Raw genomic sequence first — 23,958 nt, forward strand, 5'->3', positions numbered from 1 at the left:
ATGGCATATTGGTATCCGAATTTTGATGTTAAAATGGAATCAGTCAGCACCCTCTGTATAGAAAATGTTGGCTGGTTGAAAGAGCAAAAACTGGAAGTTAGTCAGTTTTTCCTTGACAAAATAAATGTTACCAAGATACCGCCAGATGTCTGCAGTGTTCTCTCTGATGGAATTTGTGTGTCCACTCTGACTTCTCAAACAACTGACCAAAGAATGGAAGAACCAATACTCTGTTGGGCAGAGAAGAACATGGGTATGCAGAGAGACACTTTAGATCAGCAGTTCATAATAGTGAAGGACAATGATAGTGAGATGAATCCTTTTGAAGGACCTTGTGGAGTTGTCATAGAGAAAAATGGAGATAACGGGAAGGAGTACTATTCACACTTCAAAGGACGGGCTGATTCAATATTGTCAATGTGTTCAAGTTACTATGACATGAAGGGAGAAGTGCAGGATTTGGATGATGGAACAAAGAGTGACATTGCTCAAACTAACAACAAGAACAAGAACGTAGTTGCATTTGCCTTCAAACACACTCAGGACGTTGGTGAACTTGATGAAAATGGCCTAACATTCATTGGTATGTTTGTCTTAGAAGATAATTTCAATCTAGACAACATGAGGCAAGGAATTGAGATTCTGAAAGAAGGTGGAGTGAAGATGATATTTGCCTCGGAAGAAGATGTTGAAGTGCTTCGTGCCATTGGTGATGAAACAGGATTGCTCAACTCACATAATGCTCTAGTAGTTAAGCATGAAGATGCTACGAAGGAAAATGTTGAGAAAATTTGCATTACGGGAAATTCCTCTCCCGCACACAAGCTTCTTTTAATAGAGCAGTTGAAGAAAAGAGGAGAAGTGGTGGCTGTGGTAGGAGAACAAGCATTTGGAAGTAATGTGGTTCTTGAAGCAGCTAATTTTGGCCTGCCTGTGGTGACTAACTGGCCTGAAACTATAACTTGTGTGATTAACAGCATCAAGGGAGGAAGAATTGTTTGTGAGTATATGAGGCAGTTCATTCAAGTTGAGATAATCTTTGCAATCAGTAGCATATTAATAAACTTCATACTGGTTATACTAGACGGAGATGGCCCGTTAACAGTCATTCAGTTGGTATGGGTTAACCTTCTTGTAAAATTTATTGGAGGGCCAGCTTTGCTAATTACTCATCAGGCCATAAGACAACTAAGGGATGAGCTTTCTATCAGACCAAGAAAACTACCAATTACCAAGGGCATGTTGAGAAACATAATTTTTCAAGCTTCTTATCAGACTGTTATTTTTGTATGCCTTCCACACAGAGGAAGTGCAATACTGGGAATCACTGCGAAAGTTAACATATCTACTGTCTTTAACGGGTTTGCTCTGTGCCAGCTTTTTAACATATTCAGTGCAAGAGATTTGGAGCAGAAGAATTTTTTCAAAGGTCTTGGTTAAAATTACTTGTTTTGGGCATTGTCTTTGCTCTATCTTGTGTTGCAGTTTGGATTCATTGAATTAGAGGCTTTCTTGTTTAGCAACACGGCACGATTGAATTGGAAGCAATGGGCTGAATCCATTTTAATTGGAGCTGTTACATGGTTGCTTGATGTGATAGTAAAATGGGCATCACAATACATAAAGATAGACACATATTGTGATTGTGGAGTTCTTCACCTAGCTAGAAACTGGTTCCAGTATTGGTTTATGAGGATCAATTGCTGTTACTGTGGACCAAGAAGTACACCAAATCCAACTCTTGCTTCCTTGGATTCTTCAAGATCCACTAGCGGAAACGTATTATAAAAATTTGTCCATACAGCCTAATTATAGTACAGTTCAAACAAAAGTTTTTCCTAAAATTTTGGATTCAAGTTGTAGCTGTTGTTCTTTTGCAGGGCTGGCTAACAAATATCACACGTCGTGTTAAACCAACCAAGCATAGAGCTAATACTTTGATGGATTAATCATATGTTTCAGTAGCTTCAATTTTGAGTACATATTTTCCACTGTTTTCTATTAGATACACTTGGACCAACAATAAAGTTGTTTCCACGCGACTGGTAGGTTATGAGTTAGAGATGTACTGGAATCAGCCTCTGATGCTTGTATCAGGTAGGATGCCTACATCATACCCTTCAAAGGCATTGACCCTTCCCGGACCTACGTCAATGAGGGATGATTAGTGCAGTAGGCTGTCCTTTTTAGTTAATTTATGTGAATTAATTTCATCAAGTTTTTTGGTTCTTGTTCTTGTTCTTCTTTTTACTTTTAATTTAAATTCAAGAATGCAAACTTATTACTATATAGTACTAATATACATAGAAAGCAAGAGTTTCATGAATTTCTAACACACAGAAGTTTGCTCAAAATCATAAAGCAAACTAGTGAGTACACATTCTACTAATTGGCTCGTACAAGAAGATAAATATTTCCAATATCATAATTCATATATATGCAAAAATATAACTTAATTACCTCGATCTTATTTTTCTCAAACTTGGTGTAATGTAATAGACAAAGCTCTTGTTGAGGAGAAATTGACAAACCAGCAATGCCATTGGAAGAGAGTTTTCTTCAGCAAAGTCAACTGCCAGTGGTCGTTTCTTTACTATATAAAAATATAAAACAAAATATATGGTCCTCACAAATATACCAACATGGATTTTATAAGAATATTTTTCTTTAATTTTGGACACATTTGTCTTTTATCAAACGTGTCTTCAATAAATATTCATGCGTGAGTAGGTAATGTAGAAGATGTTACTTTATCTATTTCAATTTATGTTACAAAAACTTTTTTAGTTAGTTCTGAAAATAATAATAGTACTTTTTTTATAGATATTTTGAAATAATTTAACTTTTAAAATTTTTTTTTAAAAAAGAGAGAGAATAATTTATAATCATAGAAATATGTATGATTAACTTTAAGATCTTAAGTTTAAAAGTCATTTGAAATTCATTTGTGAGTAGATAGTCTTGAAAAGGTTACCATAAGGAATTTGTTACTCCATCTATTACAATTTATTGATGTTACAAATTTTTTTAGCTAGTCCTGAAAATAATTATAGTATTCCTCCATTTCAATTTATGTGACACATTTTGGATTTCGAGATTCAAACAAGTCTATCTTTGATCGTAAAATTTTCTTATATCTTTTAAATATTTCGAATTGTCAATTATTGGACTTATAGTACTTTTTACGTAACTTATAAATATATAAATTTCATTTTAAAAAAGTGAAGATTTCATGAGCAAATTATTGGTCAAACTTAAAACTAGTTGACTTTCAAAAAACGAAATGTGTCACAGAGGGAGTACTTTTTCTATAGATATTTTAAGATAATTTAACTTATAAAAATTATGTTCTAAGAAAGTAAAATAATAAGTAATTTATAATCATAGAGAAATTTGACTGTAAAATTTTTGAATTTTTTAAAATTTGAAAAATATCAAAAAAATATTTTCACTCCAAATTACTTATAAAAATTCAAAAGCAACTTCAATTTGTATTCATGACCACACACTTTTGAGGAGTGTTTAACCATGAAAATAGTGAGTATTTGATTATTATTATTTTTATATTAATGTGTTCTTTAACTTGATCTCAGTTTGCATCTATGTTCTCCAACTTCTGGTGTGTATAAGTAGACACTTAAACTAGTATAAAGTCAAACAAGTAGACGCAAGTGTCCTACATGACATAATACATTCAATTTTAATTCAATTTGCTCATTTAACACTGAGAAAATTAAGTAATACAAATAGTTTAATGAAAGTTGTAATATATTATAAGCCTATACACCAACAAACCTTCCCACAGTAGCCTATTTGAGGAAATTTTTTATGGTGGAGGCATATCATATTGTCACATTTGTATGAGGAAATTTTTTAATTGAAAAATTTGTCTCACTCTATTATAACTTTTTTCTCTTCTCACTACTCCACCTTCACCTTCTTCCATTTGCCCCTCGCGCTAACATAAAATACTTTTTTATTTTTTAAATGTAATTTACATATATTTCATTGAGTAAATTACAATAATTTAATGACAAAATCAAGTCACAGTGAAAACTAGTTAATGTCCTTGAAATGTATGACAAAATCAAGGCACATAGTCAAAAGTAGTACTACTATGCTTAAATTAATATTTTGTTCTTTTTTCTCTCTAACATCACTTATCCAATCCCTTTCTCTTATGTATTTTGTTTCTCCTTTTTTTCATAAACTTGATTTTCATTTGTTAAAAATCAGATAGAGATAAATACATTAATACTAATTCAAATAACTAATAAACATGTTTAAAAAAGAATTAATCAAAAAGTATGTTCTTGACCTCGTATAAATTTGACTGTATCATTTGTAGAGTAAAATAATGGAGTGAGACCCACTCCATTATGCAATGAAATTATGTGTTAATAAATTAAAATTATTGGATGTTAGCTGGAGGTGTAAATGGGAGAAGGTGAGGGTTGAAGAGTAACAAGATAAAATGACAAGTTGTAACTGAGTAAGAGCCTGTTTGGCATTATTGCTAAAAGCGACTTATTTTTAGAAGCGTTTTTTAAAAATAGCTTTTCAGAAAAATGTTTTTCAAAAAAAGCAATCTGTGTTTGAAAAATTCATTTAAAAGTGTTTTTGATAAACAATTTGTGTTTGAAGAGTAAGAAGATAAAATGAAGTAACGGAGTAAGACCCACAATATATATTTTCTCAATTAAAGAAATCGCTCACAGCTGTAACTTTTTTTTTTTTTGAGAATTTACAGCACTAGACAAAGTGTCTAATAACTTTAAGAAAGGGGTTAGGCCTTTACCACCATAATATTTTTTTCCTCTAGTTGTGTATGTCGGAATTAACAAGCATTTCACTTACTAGAAAATTTAGCACAATCTTCAATCGTTAGTCACAAAGTAACGTCGACATATTCAAGTTATATTATTATAATTAAAGTAATGTTAATTGTTTCTTGTTCAAATTCTAACATGTGAAATAAATAGGTTGATGCCTGTTATAGTTGTCATCCTCTGTTTGAAGGACTAGAATATTAATTCAAAATGACTTAATTTCTGTAAGATAATCTTAAGTATGACCTTTGTTGTAGATAGTGCTTGGAAGTTGCCTTTGATTTTCCCCTCTATGTAACTTGTATTAGAGATTCTATTTCAAGTATGACAGCCGTACTTATCACAAAAATAAGTGTTTTTTTATTTTATACTAAATCCCCAAAAAATTAGTGTGCTTGTACTGCGACACTAAGTGTAGAATATAGCTAGAATGATGAATGAAGATAATGGATCAGACATTGAAGCTCAGGGGAGTTCGCCGCTGCTAATGAATGGTAATTCTACGTTGATCATGAGGAGGTTGGCGCTCTTTCTCCAATCTACTTACAAGTTCATTGAAGCTGGAGCAAGAATACCATCTCTTTCTCGAGTCTCATCCTCCACCACAACCTTTTATACTCCTCTTCCCAGCTTTAATCTTAAACATGGAGTAAGTATATAAACAAATGTCTTTATGGCTAATATATATACACACATAGTTATTAATTATATATGCTCTCTGTCTAATTAGGATGCGGAATGTGGTGACGATGAAATCCAGGTTGTTGAAATTGTGGCTGATGATAATACTGTACAATCAAACAATGATCACATCGACATTGATCAAAGTACTCATCAGCAATGCCTACAAATTAGTGAAGAGATTGTGAAGGAGAAGAAGTTGGATTGGAGTGATATTCATGATGTTGACAAGGGAATTCATGTTGGAGACAATTCTGGTCGTCACATGCTGATCTTCACAGGGTACATCATCCGACAATTGGCATGCAAGGAACCGACTATTTTTCTCCTTGCAATTGCTGCAATATTGTCGTTTGCCTTTGGAATCAAAGAAGAAGGTGTGCATAATGGTTGGTTTGAAGGAGCACTTCTGGTTGTGATTATACTTGTGATTGTTTCGTTTAAGTTTGTACGAAATTGGTACAAAAGACACCTTTGGAAGAAGCAAAAAGATAACAAAGAAACGAAGAATTACCCCCTGTTCATTTCTGAAACGGACCCCAGCTTTTGTGCCTGTTTTGACAAGTTGAACAATTATATACATATTAGTGGGTTGTTGATTGGCATTTTGATCACTGTGGTGCTGTTCATTCGCTTTAAATTGGGCCATAAGGATGACGAAAATGGATATAGATTAGAAACCAAGGAAGAACCAGCTGAAATTGCACAGAATAATGAATGCCGTGAAAAAGGTTTTAACAGAATCAAAGGGAACAGTAAGAGTTCTGATAACTTTACTTGGTGTCACACTGGTAGGGATGACTGAAGGGGTACCATTTCTTATTTCAATTACAATGGCATATTGGTATCCGAATTTTGATGTTAAAATGGAATCAGTCAGCACCCTATGTATAGAAAATGTTGGCTGGTTGAAAGAGCAAAAACTGGAAGTTAGTCAGTTTTTTCTTGGCAAAAAAAATGTTACCAAGATACCGCCAGATGTCTGCAGTGTTCTCTCAGATGGAATTTGTGTGTCCACTCTGACTTCTCAAACAACCGGCCAAAGAATGGAAGAACCAATACTCTGTTGGGCAGAGAAGAACATGGGTATGCAGAGAGACACTTTAGATCAGCAGTTCATAATAGTGAAGGACAATGATAGTGAGATGAATCCTTTTGAAGGACCTTGTGGAGTTGTCATAGAGAAAAATGGAGATAACGGGAAGGAGTACTATTCACACTTCAAAGGACGGGCTGATTCAATATTGTCAATGTGTTCAAGTTACTATGACATGAAGGGAGAAGTGCAGGATTTGGATGACGAAACAAAGAGTGAATTTGCTCAAGCTAACAACAACAATGTGAACGTAGTTGCATTTGCCTGCAAACGTACACAGGTTGTTGAACTTGATGAAAATGGCCTAACATTCATTGGTATGTTTGTCTTAGAAGATAATTTCAATCTAGACAACATGAGGCAAGGAATTGAGATTCTGAAAGAAGGTGGAGTGAAGATGATATTTGCCTCGGAAGAAGATGTTGAAGTGCTTCGTGCCATTGGTGATGAAACAGGATTGCTCAACTCACATGATGCTCTAGTAGTTAGGGGTGCAGATGCTACGAAGGAAAATGTTGAGAAAATTTGCATTATGGGAAATTCCTCTCCCACACACAAGCTTCTTTTAATAGAGGAGTTGAAGAAAAGAGAAGTGGTGGCTGTGGTAGGAGAACAAGCATCTGAAAGTAATGTGGTTCTTGAAGCAGCTCATTTTGGCCTGCCTGTGGTGACTAACTGGCCTGAAACTATAAATTATGTGATTAACAGCATCAGGGGAGGAAGAATTGTTTGTGAGAATCTGAGGCAATTCATCCAAGTTGAGGTAATCCTGGCAATCAGTAGCTTATCAATAAACTTCATACTGGTTATATTAGACGGAGATGCCCCGTTAACATTCATTCAGTTGGTATGGGTTAACCTTCTTGTTACATTTATTGGAGGGCCAGCTTTGCTAATTACTCAACAGGCCACAAGAGAACTAAGGGATAAGCTTTCTATCAGACCAAGAAAACTGCCAATTACCAAGGGCATGTTGAGAAACATACTTCTTCAAGTTTCTTATCAGACTGGTATTTTTGTATTCCTTCAACACAGAGGAAGTGCAATACTGGGCATCACTCCAAAAGTTAACAGATCTATAGTCTTTAACGGGTTCGCTCTGTGCCAGCTTTTTAACATATTCAGTGCAAGGGGATTTGGAGCAGAGGAATTATTTCAAAGGTCTCGGTCAAAATTACTTGTTTTGGGCATTGTCTGGGCTCTATCTTGTGTTGCAGTTTGGATTCATTGAATTAGAGGCTTTCTTGTTTAGCAACACGGCACGACTGAATTGGAAGCAATGGGCTGAATCCATTTTAATTGGAGCTGTCACATGGTTGCTTGATGTGATAGTAAAATGGGCATCACAATACATAAAGATGGTCAAATATTGTGACCCTGGAGTTCTTCACCTAGGTAGAAACTGGTTACAGGATTGGTTTGCCAGAGTCAATTGCTGGGACAGTGGACAAAGTAGCACACCAAATCCAACTCTTGCTTCTTTGGATTCTCCAAGATCCTCTAGTGGAAAGGTACTATACAAATTTATCCATACTGCCTAATTACAGAAAATTCAAAGAGTCTTTTCCTTTTATTCCTAAAACAATTTGGATTCAAGTTGTAGTTGTTCTTTTGCAGGGCTGGATAACAAATATAACACGTCGTGTTAAACCAACCAAGGATAGAACTAATACTTTGATGGATTAATCATATGTTGCAGTAGCTTTAATTTTTAGTATAAATTTTTCACTGTTTTATTTATAGGGATTAGATACACCTGCAACAACAGTAAAGTTGTCTCCATGTGACCTATAGGTTACGGGTTCGAACCATACTGGAATCAGCGGACCTAGTCAATGCAGGATGATTAAGGCACTAGGCTACCCTTTTTAGTCTGTATGGGCTAGTTAATTTATGTTAATTCATTTCGTCAAGTTTTTGGTTTCTCGTATGCATTGGATGGAGATAAAAAAAAAAGGTTTGTTCTTGTTCTCTCGTTCTTCTTCTTTTCACTTTTAACTAAATTCAAGAATGCAAACTTACTATATAGTACTAATATATACAAAAAGCAAGATTTTTATGAATTTCAAACACATGGAAATTTGCTCAAAATCATAAAGGAAGCTAGTCAGTACACATGATTCTACCAATTGGCTCGTGCAAGAAGATAAATAATTAAATATCATATAATATGCAAAAATATAACTTAATTACCTCGATGCATATTTTCTTCAACTTGCTGTAATGTATTAGACAGAGCTCTTGTTGAGGAGAAACTGACAATCCAGCAATGCCTCTTTCTTTGTTGTATTTTCATCCGCTAAACTTAGTAGAAAATGCACGATGACTCGCAAAAATATTTTACAGAAATAATTAGTACAAATAATTAACATCTAGAAGGTTGGAACAACAAAAATGTACTTGGACATTAAAAAATAATAATTCTAAAATGCAATGAAACAATTAACATCTAGGTTTGAAGGTAGAATTGTTCAAACTTCACCCATATATCCCCAATTTTTAACTCCAATCACACGTATGAATATGTGCGCGTGTTTTTGTTGTTAGTTGTATTTACTAATTACTATGTAGGGAAAAATGTTTGAAATATATTCAAACTTTGACCGAAATTGCTGTAATAATATCGAACTTTGGAAAGGATCGTTTATCCCTGCACTATTTAATAGTGTATTTTAAAGGTATATATGTGCTCATGTGAACATCATAAATATTGCATAATTATAAATAGTAACGTGTCCACGTGGGCACATATATACCTTTAAAATACAATATTAAATAGTGTAGGAGGGTAAAAGGTCCTCCATAAGGTTTGGTATCATAACAACAATTTCGGCCAAAGTTAAAGTATTTTTCAGACCCTTTTCCCTACTAGATATGTATATGAGGGCAAGATCAATTGATATATGTATGTATACCCTATTGTTACATGTAAGTCTACCATTATTGATCGAGTCCACTCAATGAAATGAAAAGAATTTTTAAATAATTTTTTATTTCTACCCTTAATATTAATTAACTGCATAAAATAATAGTAGTCAAATTTAATAACGATCATAAAAATAATATTAAACTTTGTGATAAATTCATAAAAATATTATTCTATTTATAATATTAATGAACTTAAAGAAAATTTTTATAAATAGTTAGGTTAAAAAATAAATTATATATAAAAGAGGTATTACATATATGTGATATAACAAGGGTAAAAAGAATAATGCATAGAGTATAGGGGGAGTTTGATGATTGTTTAAAATTGAGGAAAAGTTTGATTTTTAAAGCAAAGTTGGAGGGTGAATATATATATTTTTTTTCAAATACTGGTGGACAAAAATGTGTGTGTGGGGTGAAGTGGTGATGGTGGGATCAAATGAAAAATTGTGAATACCGCGTTATAAAAACGAACCAGCGTTGGGAAATTGTTTTGGACAAAATGAGTATTAACATTTCGCGACACAAAGCTGAGAAAAACTAAACACTTGATTAGCATAATTACCTAGGAGAAATTTCTAGGAAGCTGCATTTCACCACTTGTTTAGAAAGTAGAAATGAGAAAATAAGTTCCACAATGTAGTTTGACGAACTGAGTAATACAAACCTTCGTCAAAAAAGCACCTATAATTTAACAAGCATTTCACTTGCTAAAAAAATTAGCAAAGATTCAATCGTTAATCATAAAGTAGCGTCGACAGATTCAGATAGATTATAGTATAATAAAAACAATATTAATTGTTTCTGGTTCACGTTTTAACATTTGAAATTTGTAACTTTCAAATAAATTATAGGTTTGCATATTATACTTTTAACTATATATATTATTATTGTCGTCTTGAAGTTTGAAGGACCGAGAATATTAATTCAAATTGACTTAAGTCATTTATAAGGGATGCATGACATTGTTGGTGATGTCATGCCTTAAGAAAAAAACGTTGATGGAACAGCGCAGGGTGGTGCTAGGAAGCTCCCTTTCCTCCCCTCTCTCTATATTTTTACGATCCTTTTCAATGATCATACTAGCTAATCACAACAAAGTGCTTTCTTATTTTATACTAGCTAGATCTTAAAAAAGAATTAGTAGTGTGCACGTACGGCGACAGTACTAGCTAGTAGTGATCGAAGGTCAGATAAGTATAATATACAGCTAGCTAGGATGATGGAGGTGGATCATGAAGATAATGGAACAGACATTGAAGCTCAGCGGAGTTCTCCGTTGTCAATGAATGGTACTGAATTAAGTAATTCTAGTTTGATCATCATGAGGAGGTTGGCGTTCATTTTCCTATCTATTTACAAGTTCATTGAAGCTGGAGCAAGCATAGCATCATCTCTTTCACCAGTGTCATCGTCGTCCTCAACATCCAACACAACCTTTTATACTCCTCATACCAGCTTGAATCTTGAACATGGAGTATGTATATCATCACAACCTTTCAATTTCATTTGTTTTAGGAGTATTGACTCCATATTTTACATTTTTAAGTTAGACTTGATAAATTATATAATTTTATATTTATAGTATTATTCTTTTTATCAAACATGCATTTTATGAAATTATGTACTTTTTGTTTTTATGATTAGTATAATTAAAATATACTAAATTGAAAAATACAAATCAATTAGTTTTTATAATATTAGTCAAGAACATATGTTTATTAATTAATATATTTTCAAAAGACAATATATATCTTAAATATTCAATTTAATATCATTTATAAAGGGCATTATTAGTCTAATATAAATTTTAATTTTAATTTTTAAAATTCAATATAACCTTATGATTACACTTGTGCAATAAAACATTACACTTGTAATTAGGGGTGTGCATTCGGTTTTACAGTTTGGATTTGTACTATTTGGTTTGGATTTTTCGGTTTTTGATTTTGAAGAAGTGTAACCCAATCCGAATCAAAATAAATTTGGTTTGGTTTGGTATTTTTCCTTTTGGTTTGAGTTTTTTCGGTTCGATTAATCGGTTATGTCGATAATTAGAAACATAACAAAGTTATATTTGTAATTTGAATATATATAGTTTTTTTGGTTTCTTTTTTCTAAATCTGAAACCAAACCAAAAAAACAAACAAAATAAATCATAGATTCAAAACCGAATCAGAAATCCAAAAAATCAATCCAAATTAGAATTCGATTTGATTTGGTTTGATTTTTCTGTTTAATTCAAAATAGTGCATACCCCTACTTGTAATTACACTGTGGCAAACAAACAAATCAGCGTAATTACTAGATTGTGTAATTTACTAGGCTGGTAATTACTACAATAATAATTACCCCAATTCCAATCACTCAGTGGCTTTCCAAACATACTATTACATATTTCTTAACATCTAGTATTTAGAACATTATCTTTTTCCTATTCCAACTATATCATTGATTTGTCCCTCTAAGTTTTTATTGTTACAAGAGTTACATTTATGGCATAGTCTTTATCCATAATATTATAATCGATTAGATAATTAACTGTCACTTGTAATTTATAGATGAATACAGTCACTTTATAACTCTTTCGTTTAAAATTAAGTTAGGAGGTGAAAATGTTGTGAAAATATTTTAATTACTCTATATTTAACTTATTAGATATTTATAACATTTTTAATTATGATAGGGGTAAAATGGTATTTCAACTTTACTTTTGTGGCTTCGTGTTAAATAATAACAAAAGTCTCACATTGATGGTTAATGAGATTAGTGATCTCTTTATAAGCTTGGTCAATCATCCTCTCTTTAATCTAGCTTTTAGGGTGTGAGTAAAGTCCAAGACCTAATTTTCACACTTCTCACTCTTATAGTATGACTAGTATTTGGGCACGTGCGGTGCGCGTATATCCCTTACCAGTGAGCATAAGTATTTTTCAAAATTGCATCAATATGATAAATATATTCAAAAATCAATGACATCCAATGTCTAAAATGTCCAACTTTGAAGATTCTTAATTAGTACTAAATTGATTTTAATTTGAATTTATGAGTTAAAATTTGATATGAATTTGTCAAATTTTAGTAGTTTTTATATAGATATTATGTTTTGATTTAAAAAATAATTAAGTTAATTAAATCCATAAATTATAGGCTTAATATGCTCATATCATCAATTAACCGTTGTCCTACCTCCAAAATCAATATTACATTTCTAAACGAAATTCATTTGATGCGACTCAACGCAATTATAATATTTTTTGTAGTTAGAAAAGGAATTCAACATTTCATTTATATTTTGTCGACTGTATTGTTAACATTGTAATTGAGAAACAAAAAGACATGTATTGTTTTATGTTGTCAAAAAAAAGAAGAAACAAAAAGACATGATAAAAAATAATATTATGACATGTGAGTGATAAGTAATATAAATTCTGAAGGAGAAAGGGAGGGATAAACTATGGCTCAAATAACTAAAATAATCAACGAAAATTAAAACAAAGAAAGTTAATATAATTTCGTGAGAAAAATAACCAAAAGATGATATTGTATTCATTCCTTTCTTTCTTAACATGGGTTGTTTATCCTCCCTCTTCTTTCTTTTTGGATGAAAGCTCCATTAAAAAAATTAAATTCAGACAAAGAAAGTGAAGTCAAATAGGCAATGAATATCAAATCACTCAACATGCCATAGCTCATAAATACATTTTTTACTTTTATTGGGTTATGACGATTAATATCAAAATTCAATACTTAATTAGCTTTACACACAAATAAATCACACGAATCTGCATATGAAAATTCAATAAACTTGACCTACTATTGACAAAATAAAAATAAAAAAGAAAAGAAAAACCAAACAAAGAATATTGTGCTAACAAAAAAATTATGTTAGAAGGAAATGTCACTTACCCCATTTGTATCGACACAACTCAAAGTACAGTTCTATGCGATTGACACAGAAGCATCTCATCAATTGATTTTTTCTGCAACAAAAAAAATCATCTCATACGCTATTGACACAAAATTAAAAATTTTATTTTATATCAGAGATCAAAATCTTAAACATCAATCAAACAACATAAACTATATGATAAGTAAGAAGTAAGAAACAAAATAAAAAATAACTTAAAAGAACATACACATGAATGGAGCACCGGAAAGGACAATGTTCCTATGCTCTCTATCAAACTCATAAAACAAAATGTAACGAACAAGACGATATACATATGTGAAATGAAAAGACAAGGATCATAGTGGAGAATGTAAAGAGACAAGAGTTTCTTTAGAAGATTATTAATGAATAATTGTCTTTTAATGTATCTATTTTATGTAAGAATATATATTTTAAGTACAATATAATATGTGATATGATTACTATTTAATATTTTATAACATTTTTATTTAATATAGGGGCAAAATGGTAATCCAACATTGTATTTGATGCTTCCCACTTTTAATAATATATGATATGATATGATATGATAATAATATATATATATATTTATTTCATATGGATAAAGCAATTTCAGAAATGAAACAAGTATATCTGCATACTAGTCATAGCTATGATGCTATAATATTTTCAATACATGAAATATATATATATATATATATATATATTGATAATAATAATTTGAGGGATTATATATGCTTTCTGTCTACTCAGAACTCTGAAGGTGGTGGAGATGATAGTACTGTACAATCAAACAATGAGATTGAGTTTCAGCCTCATGATCAGAGTACTCATCAGCAATGCTTAAAAATTAGTGAAGAGGTTGTGAAGGAGAAAAAGTTGGATTGGAGTGATACTCGTGATGTTGACAAGGGAATTCATGTTGCAGACAATTCTGGTCGTTACATGCTGATCTATGCCCAGTTCATGATCCGACAACTGATATGTAAGGAACCAACTATTTTGCTCCTTGCAATTGCTGCAATATTGTCGTTTATCTTTGGAATCAAAGAAGAAGGTGTGCAGAATGGTTGGTTTGAAGGAGCACTTCTGGTTGTGATTATATTTGTGATTGTTTCGTTTAAGCTAGCACGTAATTGGTACAAAAGACACATTTGGAATAAGCAAAATGAGAACAGAGCAAGGAAGGACCAGCCGTTTATTTCTGAAACGGACTCCAGTTTTTGTGCCGACTTTGACAAGTTGAACAATTACATACATATTAGTGGGCTGTCCATTGGCATTTTGATCACTGTGGTGCTGTTCATTCGCTTTAAATTGGGCTATAAAGATGATGAGAACGGATATAGATTGGAAACCAAGGAAGAACCAACTGAAATTGCACGGATAATGAATGCCGTGAAGAAGGTTTTGACAGAATCAAAGGGAGCAGTGAGAGTTATGATAACTTCTCTTGGTATCACACTGGTGGGGATTACTGAAGGAGTACCATTTCTTATTTCAATTGCAAGGGCATACTGGTATCCAATTTTTGATGTTAAGATGGAACCAGTCAACACCATCTGTATAGAAAAAATTAGATGGTTGAAAGTTACCCAGTTTCTTCTTGACAAAAAAGATGTTACCAAGATACCACCACATGTCTACAGTGTTCTCTCTGATGGAATTGGTGTGTCCCCTCTAACTTCTCAAACAGCCTACCACAGAGTAAAAGAAGCAATACTCTGCTGGGCAGAAAAGAACACGGGTATGCAGAGAGACACTTTGGATAAGCAGTTCACCATAGTGAAGAACAACGATGATGAGATGAATCCTTTTGAAGGACCTTGTAAAGTAGTCATAGAGAAAAATGGAGATAATGGGAAAGAGTACTATTCATATTTCAAGGGTCCTACTGATTCAATATTGCCAATGTGTTCAAGTTACTATGACTTGACGGGTCAAGTGCAGGATTTGGATGACGAAACAAAGAGTGACATTGTTCAAACTAACAACAAGAACATGAACGTAGTTGCATTTGCCTTCAAACACAGTCAGGACGTTGTTGAACTTGATGAAAATGGCCTAACATTCATTGGTATGTTTGTCTTAGAATATACTTTCAATCTAGACAACATGAGGCAAGGAATTGCGATTCTGAAAGAAGGCGGAGTGAAGATGATATTTGCCTCAGAAGAAGATGTTGAAGTGTTTCGTACCATTGTTGATGAAACAGGATTGCTCAACTCACATGAAGCTCTAGTAGTTAGGGGCGAAGATGCTACAAAGGAAAATGTTGATAAAATGTGCGTTATGGGAAATTCCTCTCCCGCATGCATGCTTCTTTTAATAGAGCAATTGAAGAAAAGAGGAGAAGTTGTGGCTGTGGTAGGAGAACAATCATCTGAAAGTAATGTGGTTCTTGAAGCAGCTCATTTTGGCCTGCCTGTGGTGACTAACTGGCCTGAAACTATAACTTATGTGATTAACAGCATCAAGGGAGGAAGAATTGTTTGTGAGTATATGAGGCAGTTCATCCAAGTTGAGATAATCTTTGCAATCAGTAGCTTATTAATAAACTTCATACTGGTTATATTAGACGGAGATGGTCCGTTAACAGTCATTCAGTTGGTATGGGTTAACCTTCTTGTAAAATTTATTGGAGGGCCAGCTTTGCTAATTACTCAGCAGGCAACAAGACAACTAAGGGATGAGCTTTCTATCAGACCAAGAAAACAGCCAATTACCAAGGGCATGTTGAGAAACATACTTCTTCAAGTTTCTTATCAGACTGGTATTTTTGTATTCCTTCAACACAGAGGAAGTGCAATACTGGGGATCACTCCAAAAGTTAACAGATCGATAGTCTTGAACGGGTTCGCTTTGTGCCAGCTTTTTAACATATTCAGTGCAAGGGATTTGGAGCAGAGGAATTATTTCAAAGGTCTCGGTCAAAATTACTTGTTTTGGGCATTGTCTGGGCTCTATCTTGTGTTGCAGTTTGGATTCATTGAATTAGAGGCTTTCTTGTTTAGCAACACGGCACGACTGAATTGGAAGCAATGGGTTGAATCTATTTTAATTGGAGCTGTTACATGGTTGCTTGATGTGATAGTAAAATGGGCATCACAATACATAAAGATAAGCAAATATTGTGACTGTGGAGTTCTTTACCCAGCCAGAAATTGGTTACAGAATTGGTTTGCCAGAATCAACTGTTGTGACAGTGGACCAACAAGTACACCAAATTCCACCCTTGTTTCCTTGGATTCTTCAAGATCCACTAGCGGAAAGGTACTGTAAAAATTTATCCATACTGCCTAATTACAGTACAGTTCAAACAAAAGTCTTTCCTAAAATTTTGGATTCAAGTTGTAGTTGTTGTTCTTTTGCAGGGCTGAATAACAAATAAATATTACACGTCGTGTTAAACCAACCAAGCATAGAGCTAATACTTTGATGGATTAATCATATGTTTCAGTAGCTTCAATTTTATTTATCCATACTGCCTAATTACAGTACAGTTCAAACAAAAGTCTTTCCTAAAATTTTGGATTCAAGTTGTAGTTGTTGTTCTTTTGCAGGGCTGAATAACAAATAAATATTACACGTCGTGTTAAACCAACCAAGCATAGAGCTAATACTTTGATGGATTAATCATATGTTGCAGTAGCTTTAATTTTTAGTACATAGTTTCCTCTGTTTTCTATAGAAGGTTAGATATAGTTGGAGCAACACTAAAGTTGTCTCGATGTAACCGGTAGGTTATGGGTTAGAGAAGTTATGAAATCAGCCTTTGATGCTTGTATCAGGTAGGCTGCCTACATCACACCTTTCAAGGGTATCAAACCTACGTCAATGAGGGATGATTAGTGCACTAGGGTATCCTTTTTAGTTAATTTATTTTAATTAATTTCATCAAGTTTTTCGGTTCTTGTTCTTGCTCTTCTTCACTTTTAATTAAATTCAAGAATGTAAACTTATTACATAGTACTACTCCCTCAATCCCTTTTTATATGTCACATTTTTACTTTGTACTTGCATTGAGAAATGATATAACTTTACCCTTCTACCCTTATTTAATGTTTTCTTAAGTTAACTTTATAATAAATGATGAATACATTTTCAAGATTAATTAACTACTGTAACAAGAGTATAATAGGCAAAATATAGTAATTTAAGCATAAATTTTATAAAATGATAAGTATTATGGTCCAGCTATTTATAGAAAGGAATGTCATATATAAAGAGACGAAGGGAGTAATATACATAGAAAGCAAGAATTTTATGAATTTCAAACACAGGGAAGTTTGCTCAAAATCATAAAGCAAACTAGTGAGTACACATTCTACTAATTAATTGGCTTGTTCAAGAAGATAAATATTTCCAATATCATATAGTATATGCAAAAATATAACTTAATTACCTGGATCTAGTTTTTCTCAAACTTGGTGAAATGTAATAGACAAAGCTCTTGTTGAGGAGAAACTGACAAGTCGGAAATGCCATTGGAAGAGACTTTTCTTCAGCGAAGTCAACTGCCTGTGGCCGTTTCTTTACTATATATAAAAAATAAAAAACAAACCTCACTAATATCCCAACATGGATTTTATAAGAATATTTTTCTTTAATTTTTGACACATTTGTCTTTTATCAAACGTGTCTTCAATAAATATTCATGTGTGAGTAGGTAATTCGGAAAATATTACTTTATTTATTTCAATTTATGTTACAAAAAAACTTTTTTAGTTAGTTCTGAAAATAATGATTGTACTTTTTTATAGATATTTTGAAATAATTTAACTTGTAAAAATCTTGTTTCAGAGTATTGCATATCTATTTGGACGGGTCATGATCTAATTTAATTTCTATTTTAATTTATTTTAAAATCTTCAATTTCAATTCAACTCGCTCATTTAACATCTTTACCTAGAAGCCTCATAGGAAGTTTCATTTCACCCATGTTTGGAAAGTAGAAATGAGAAAATTAAGTAATACAAATAGTTTAATGAAAGTTGTAATATAATAGAATTTTTTATCAAAGTAAGCCATTATTTAAATCAATTCACTATAATAATATGTTTTTTTTGAAATTTTACAAAACTAGAATAAACATATTTGATAGTAACGTTTTAGGTATTATTTTATTAAAAAAAAATCTATGGCAAAAAGACAAATTATCTGACAGATAAACAAACATAAAATGTTACTGTCAAATACGTTTTATTAATTCGTTACTCACGAATATGTTTTAAGGCAAAAACGTTACTGACAGTAACGACTCTTTAATAACACAAGAATAGTTTAAGTCTCAAAAGCCAACTTGCTTTACAAATAGAGTAATTAGTAGCAAAAAAGAACTGAATAATAACACAAGAATAACTTACTATTTTTACATGTAAATTGCAGAAAGAAACGGAAAAAGAATGAGAAAAAAGCGAAAAGACTATATGGGCAAATACTTACTTGAAGTCATTTAGACCTACAGGTTTTCAAAGGCAAGCTAAGGCTGATGATGGAAAATATAGAACTTGGTCATGTTAATCCTTAATTTTGACTAGATAAAAATTAAAAATCTAATACGAAAGGAAGTCTTGGAAAGAGGAATAAGTTCTTGCTAAATACAAGAGATAATTTAATAGTAATAAGGTGTATGGTGGCAGTAACCAATGGAGTAAAAATTGTCAATACAGTCGGTAACCTTTTAACCTTATAAGGTGTGCATGATTGGATTCTAAAGAGTTGGTAACGTTTTAGCCTTAAAACGTGTGTACGAGTAACAAATTAATATAACGTATTTGACAGTAACGTTTTATGCTTGGTTACTATGTCAGACAATTGTATTTTTGCCATTAATATTTTTTTAATAAAATAATACCTAAAACGTTACTGCCAAATACGTTTATTTTGTAAAATTTCAAAAAAATATCTTGTTTTGATAAATTAATTTAAATAATGGCTTACTTTGATAAAAAATTCTAATAAGCTTATACACCAACAAGCCTTCCCACAGTAGCCTATTTGAGGAAACATTTTATGGTGGAGGCATATCACATTGTGACATTTGTACGAGGAAGTTTTTTAATTGAAAAATGTGTCTCACTCTATTACAACTTTTTTTCTCTTCTCACCTCTCCACCTTCAATTTCTTCCATTTTGCCCTCCCTCTAACATAAAATACTTTTTTTAAAAAAATAAATTATTAACATATATTTCATTGAGTAAATTACAATAATATAATGACAAATCAAGTCACAGTGAAAACTGGTACTAATGTCTTGAAATGTATGAAAAATCAAGGCACATAGTAAAAAAGTAGTACTACTATGCTTAAATTAATATTTTGTTCTTTTCTTCTTTTTTCTCTCTAACATCACTTATCCAATCCCACTCTCTTGTGTATTTTGTTTCTCTTTCTTTTTTAGACTCAATTTTCATTTGTCAAAAACCAAATAGAGATAAATTGATTAATACTAGGCAATTCAGATTTAAATTCAAACAACTAATAAAATGTCTAAAAAAGAATTAATCAAAACATACGCTCTTGACCTCATATAAATTTGACTATATCATTTGTAGAGTAAATATAATTGGACACTCCATTATGCAATGAAATTATGTGCAAATAAATTAAAATTATTCGATGTTAGCTGGAGGGGTAAATTAAAGTAATGTTAATTGTTTCTTGTTCAAGTTTTAACATGTGAAATAAATAGGTTGATGCCTGTTATACTTTTTACTATTGTCATCCTAGAATATTACTAATTCAAAATGACTTAATTTCTGTAAGATAATCTCGAGGCATGACGTTTGTTGTAGATAGTGCTTGGAAGTTTTCCTCCTATGTACCTTTTGTGAGATCCTTTTCAATCATCTATTCTGTCTCAACTGTACTTATCACAAGAAAGCCGTACTTATCACAAGAAAGAAAGAGTGTTTTTTGTTAAATTAGGTCTTAGGTCTAACTCACACCCCAAAAGCTAGCTCAAAGGGAGGAGGATTGCCCAAGCCTTATAACCCATCTCATTAACCACCGATGTGGGAGTTTTGTCATTCTTTAACACTTTTCTATTTTATACTAAATCCCCCAAAAAAACTAGTGTGCAGCGTAGTGCTGATCAAAGCTAGGATGATGGATGAAGATAATGGCTCAGACATTGAAGCTCAGCGCTGTTAATGAATGGTGAATTAGGTAAATCTAGTTTGATCATGAGGAAGTCGGTGCTCATTATCAAATCTACTTACAAGTTCATTGAAGCTGGAGCAAGAATACCATCTCTTTCTCGAGTCTCATCCTCCACCACAACCTTTTATACTCCTCTTCCCAGCTTTAATCTTAAACATCAAGTAAGTATATAAACATATGTCTTTATCGCTACTATATATACACACGTAGTTATTAAGCATATATGCTCTCTCTCTCTCTGTAATTAGGATGCAGAAGGTGGTGAAGATGAAATCCAGGTTGTTGAAATTGTGGCTGATGATAATACTGTACAATCAAACAATGATCACGTCGACATTGATCAAAGTACTCATCAGCAATGCCTACAAATTAGTGAAGAGATTGTGAAGGAGAAGAAGTTGGATTGGAGTGATATTCATGATGTTGACAAGGGAATTCATGTTGGAGATAATTCTGGTCGTCACATGCTGATCTTCACAGGGTACATCATCCGACAATTGGTATGCAAGGAACCAACTATTTTTCTCCTTGCAATTGCTGCAATGTTGTCGTTTGTCTTTGGAATCAAAGAAGAAGGTGTGCAGAATGGTTGGTTTGAAGGAGCACTTCTGGTTGTGATTGTTTTGTTTAAGTTTGCACGAAATTGGTACAAGAGACACCTTTGGAAGAAGCATAAAGATTACAAAGAAAGGAAGAATTACCCCCTGTTCATTTCTGAAACGGACTCCAGCTTTTGTGCCTGTTTTGACAAGTTGAACAATTATATACATATTAGGGGGTTGTTGATTGGCATTTTGATCACTGTGGTGCTGTTCATTCGCTTTAAATTGGGCCATAAAGATGACGAAAATGGATATAGATTAGAAACCAAGGAAGAACCAGCTGAAATTGCACAGATAATGAATGCCGTGAAAAAGGTTTTAACAGAATCAAAGGGAACAGTAAGAGTTCTGATAACTTTACTTGGTGTCACACTGGTAGGGGTACCATTTCTTATTTCAATTACAATGGCATATTGGTATCCGAATTTTGATGTTAAAATGGAATCAGTCAACACCCTATGTATAGAAAATGTTGGCTGGTTGAAAGAGCAAAAACTGGAAGTTAGTCAGTTTATGCTTGACAAAAAATATGTTACCAAGAGCAGTTGAAGAAAAGAGGAGAAGTGGTGGCCGTGGTAGGAGAGCAAACATTTGAAAGTAATGTGGTTCTTGAAGCAGCTCATTTTGGCCTGCATGTGGTGACTAACTGGCCTGAAACTATAATTTATGTGATTTACAGCATCAAGGGAGGAAGAATTGTTTGTGAGAATATGAGACAATTTATCCAAGTTGAGGTAATCTTGGCAATAAGTAGCTTATCAATAAACTTCATAGTGGTTATAGTAGACGGAGATGCCCCGTTAACATTCATTCAGTTGGTATGGGTTAACCTTCTTGTTACATTTATTGGAGGGCCAGCTTTGCTAATTACTCAACAGGCCACAAGACAACTAAGCGATGAGCTATCTATCAGACCAAGAAAACTGCCAATTACCAAGGGCATGTTGAGAAACATACTTCTTCAAGTTTCTTATCAGACTGGAATTTTTGTATTCCTTCAACACAGAGGAAGTGCAGTACTGGGGATCACTCCAAAAGTTAACAGATCTATAGTCTTTAACGGTTTCGCTCTGTGCCAGTTTTTTAACATATTCAGTGCAAGGGATTTGGAGCAGAGGAATTATTTCAAACATCTTGTTAAAAATTACTTGTTTTGGGCATTGTCTGGGCTCTATCTTGTGTTGCAGTTTGGATTCATTGAAGTAGAGGTTGTTTTTGTCTTTAGCAACACGGCACGACTGAATTGGAAGCAATGGGTTGAATCCATTTTAATTGGAGTTGTTACATGGTTGCTTGATGTGATAGTAAAATGGGCATCACAATACATAAAGATGGACAAGTATTGCGACTGTGGAGTTCTTCACCTGGCTAGAAACTGGGTACAGGATTGGTTTTCCAGAGTCAATTGCTGTGACAGTGGACCAAGAAGTACACCAAATCCAACTCTTGCTTCTTTGGATTCTCCAAGATCCTCTAGTGGAAAGGTACTATACAGATTTATCCATACTGCCTAATTATAGAAAATTCAAAGTCTTTCCTCTTTATTCCTAAAACAATTTGGATTCAAGTTGTAGTTATTCTTTTGCAGGGCTGGATAACAAATATAACACGTCGTGTTAAACCAACCAATGATAGAACTAATACTTTGATGGATTAATCATATGTTGCAGTAGCTTCAATTTTTAGTATATATTTTCCACTGTTTTTATAGGGGTTAGATACACCTGGAGCAATAGTAAAGTTGTCTTCATGTGACGTATAGGTTACGGGTTTGAACCATGCTGGAATCAGCTCATGATGCTTGCATCAAAGTTGGCGGCGTCGGCCCTTCCCGGACCTAGTCAATGCGGGTTGATTAGAGCACTAGGTTACCCTTTTTAGTCTGTAGGGGCAAGTTAATTTATGTTAATTCATTTCCTCAAGTTTTTGGTTTCTCATATGTGTTGGATGGAAATAAAAAAACGTTAGTTCTTGTTCTCTCGTTCTTCTTCTTTTCACTTTTAACTAAATTCAAGAATGCAACCTTATTATATAGTACTAATATATACAAAAAGCAAGAATTTTATGAATTTCAAACACATGGAAATTTGCTCAAAATCATAAAGAAAGCTAGTCAGTATTCATTCTACCCATTGGCTCGTACAAGAAGATAAATACTCCCTCCGTTCCTTTTTATATGTTATCTTTTTCTATAAATAGTTGGTTCATAATACTTGTCATGTCATAAAATTAATGCATAAATTACCATATTATTCCTTTTTTACTCTTGTGAGTTATTAGCCTTGAAAATATACATTTGACCAACTTAGAAAAGCTAAGTAATTGATTCATGTTCATTGGTTAAATTAATCAATCAAAATAAATTAATTCATATTCATTGATTGAAAACTTGAGTTGCAAAAAAATTAAATAAGGGTAGAAGGGTAAAACTACATCATTTGTTAATGCAAGTGCAAAGTAAAAATGTGACATATAAAAAAGGAACGGAGGGAGTATCATATAATATGCAAAAATATAACTTAATTACCTGTATTTTTTCTCAAACTTGGTGTAATTTATTAGACAAAGCTCTTGTTGAGGAGAAATTGACAAGCCAGCAATGCCTCTTTGTTTGTTGTATTTTCATCCGCTCAACTTAGTAGAAAATGCACGATCGCTCAAAAAAATATTTCACAGAAATAATTATTACAAATAATTAACATCTAGAAGGTTGTAGCAACAAATATACTCGGACATTAAAAAAA

The 23,958-nt window shown here is 32.7% G+C and overlaps 3 protein-coding genes across 3 annotated transcripts; all 3 read left to right on the plus strand.

Annotated features, from left to right (window-relative positions):
* LOC107060262 (calcium-transporting ATPase 12, plasma membrane-type-like) lies at positions 1-1,949 on the plus strand. The gene is made up of 3 exons (XM_015307930.1): positions 1-1,395; positions 1,486-1,779; positions 1,881-1,949. Exons 1-3 carry the CDS (start codon positions 1-3, stop codon positions 1,947-1,949), a joined length of 1,758 nt encoding a protein of 585 aa, XP_015163416.1.
* A 4,394-nt stretch (positions 1,950-6,343) lies between these two features.
* LOC107060263 (calcium-transporting ATPase 12, plasma membrane-type-like) lies at positions 6,344-8,292 on the plus strand. Its single transcript, XM_015307933.1, has 3 exons — positions 6,344-7,616; positions 7,732-8,117; positions 8,224-8,292. The coding sequence occupies exons 1-3, from the start codon at positions 6,344-6,346 to the stop codon at positions 8,290-8,292; spliced, it is 1,728 nt and encodes a 575-aa protein (XP_015163419.1).
* A 2,464-nt stretch (positions 8,293-10,756) lies between these two features.
* Positions 10,757-16,827, plus strand: LOC107060264 (calcium-transporting ATPase 12, plasma membrane-type-like). The gene is made up of 3 exons (XM_015307937.1): positions 10,757-11,011; positions 14,201-16,720; positions 16,822-16,827. The coding sequence occupies exons 1-3, from the start codon at positions 10,757-10,759 to the stop codon at positions 16,825-16,827; spliced, it is 2,781 nt and encodes a 926-aa protein (XP_015163423.1).
* Positions 16,828-23,958: the final 7,131 nt, after the last annotated feature.

The sequence above is a fragment of the Solanum tuberosum genome, unplaced genomic scaffold, assembly GCF_000226075.1.
Source record: "Solanum tuberosum cultivar DM 1-3 516 R44 unplaced genomic scaffold, SolTub_3.0 scf00004, whole genome shotgun sequence".
Classification (NCBI taxonomy): Eukaryota; Viridiplantae; Streptophyta; class Magnoliopsida; order Solanales; family Solanaceae; genus Solanum; species Solanum tuberosum.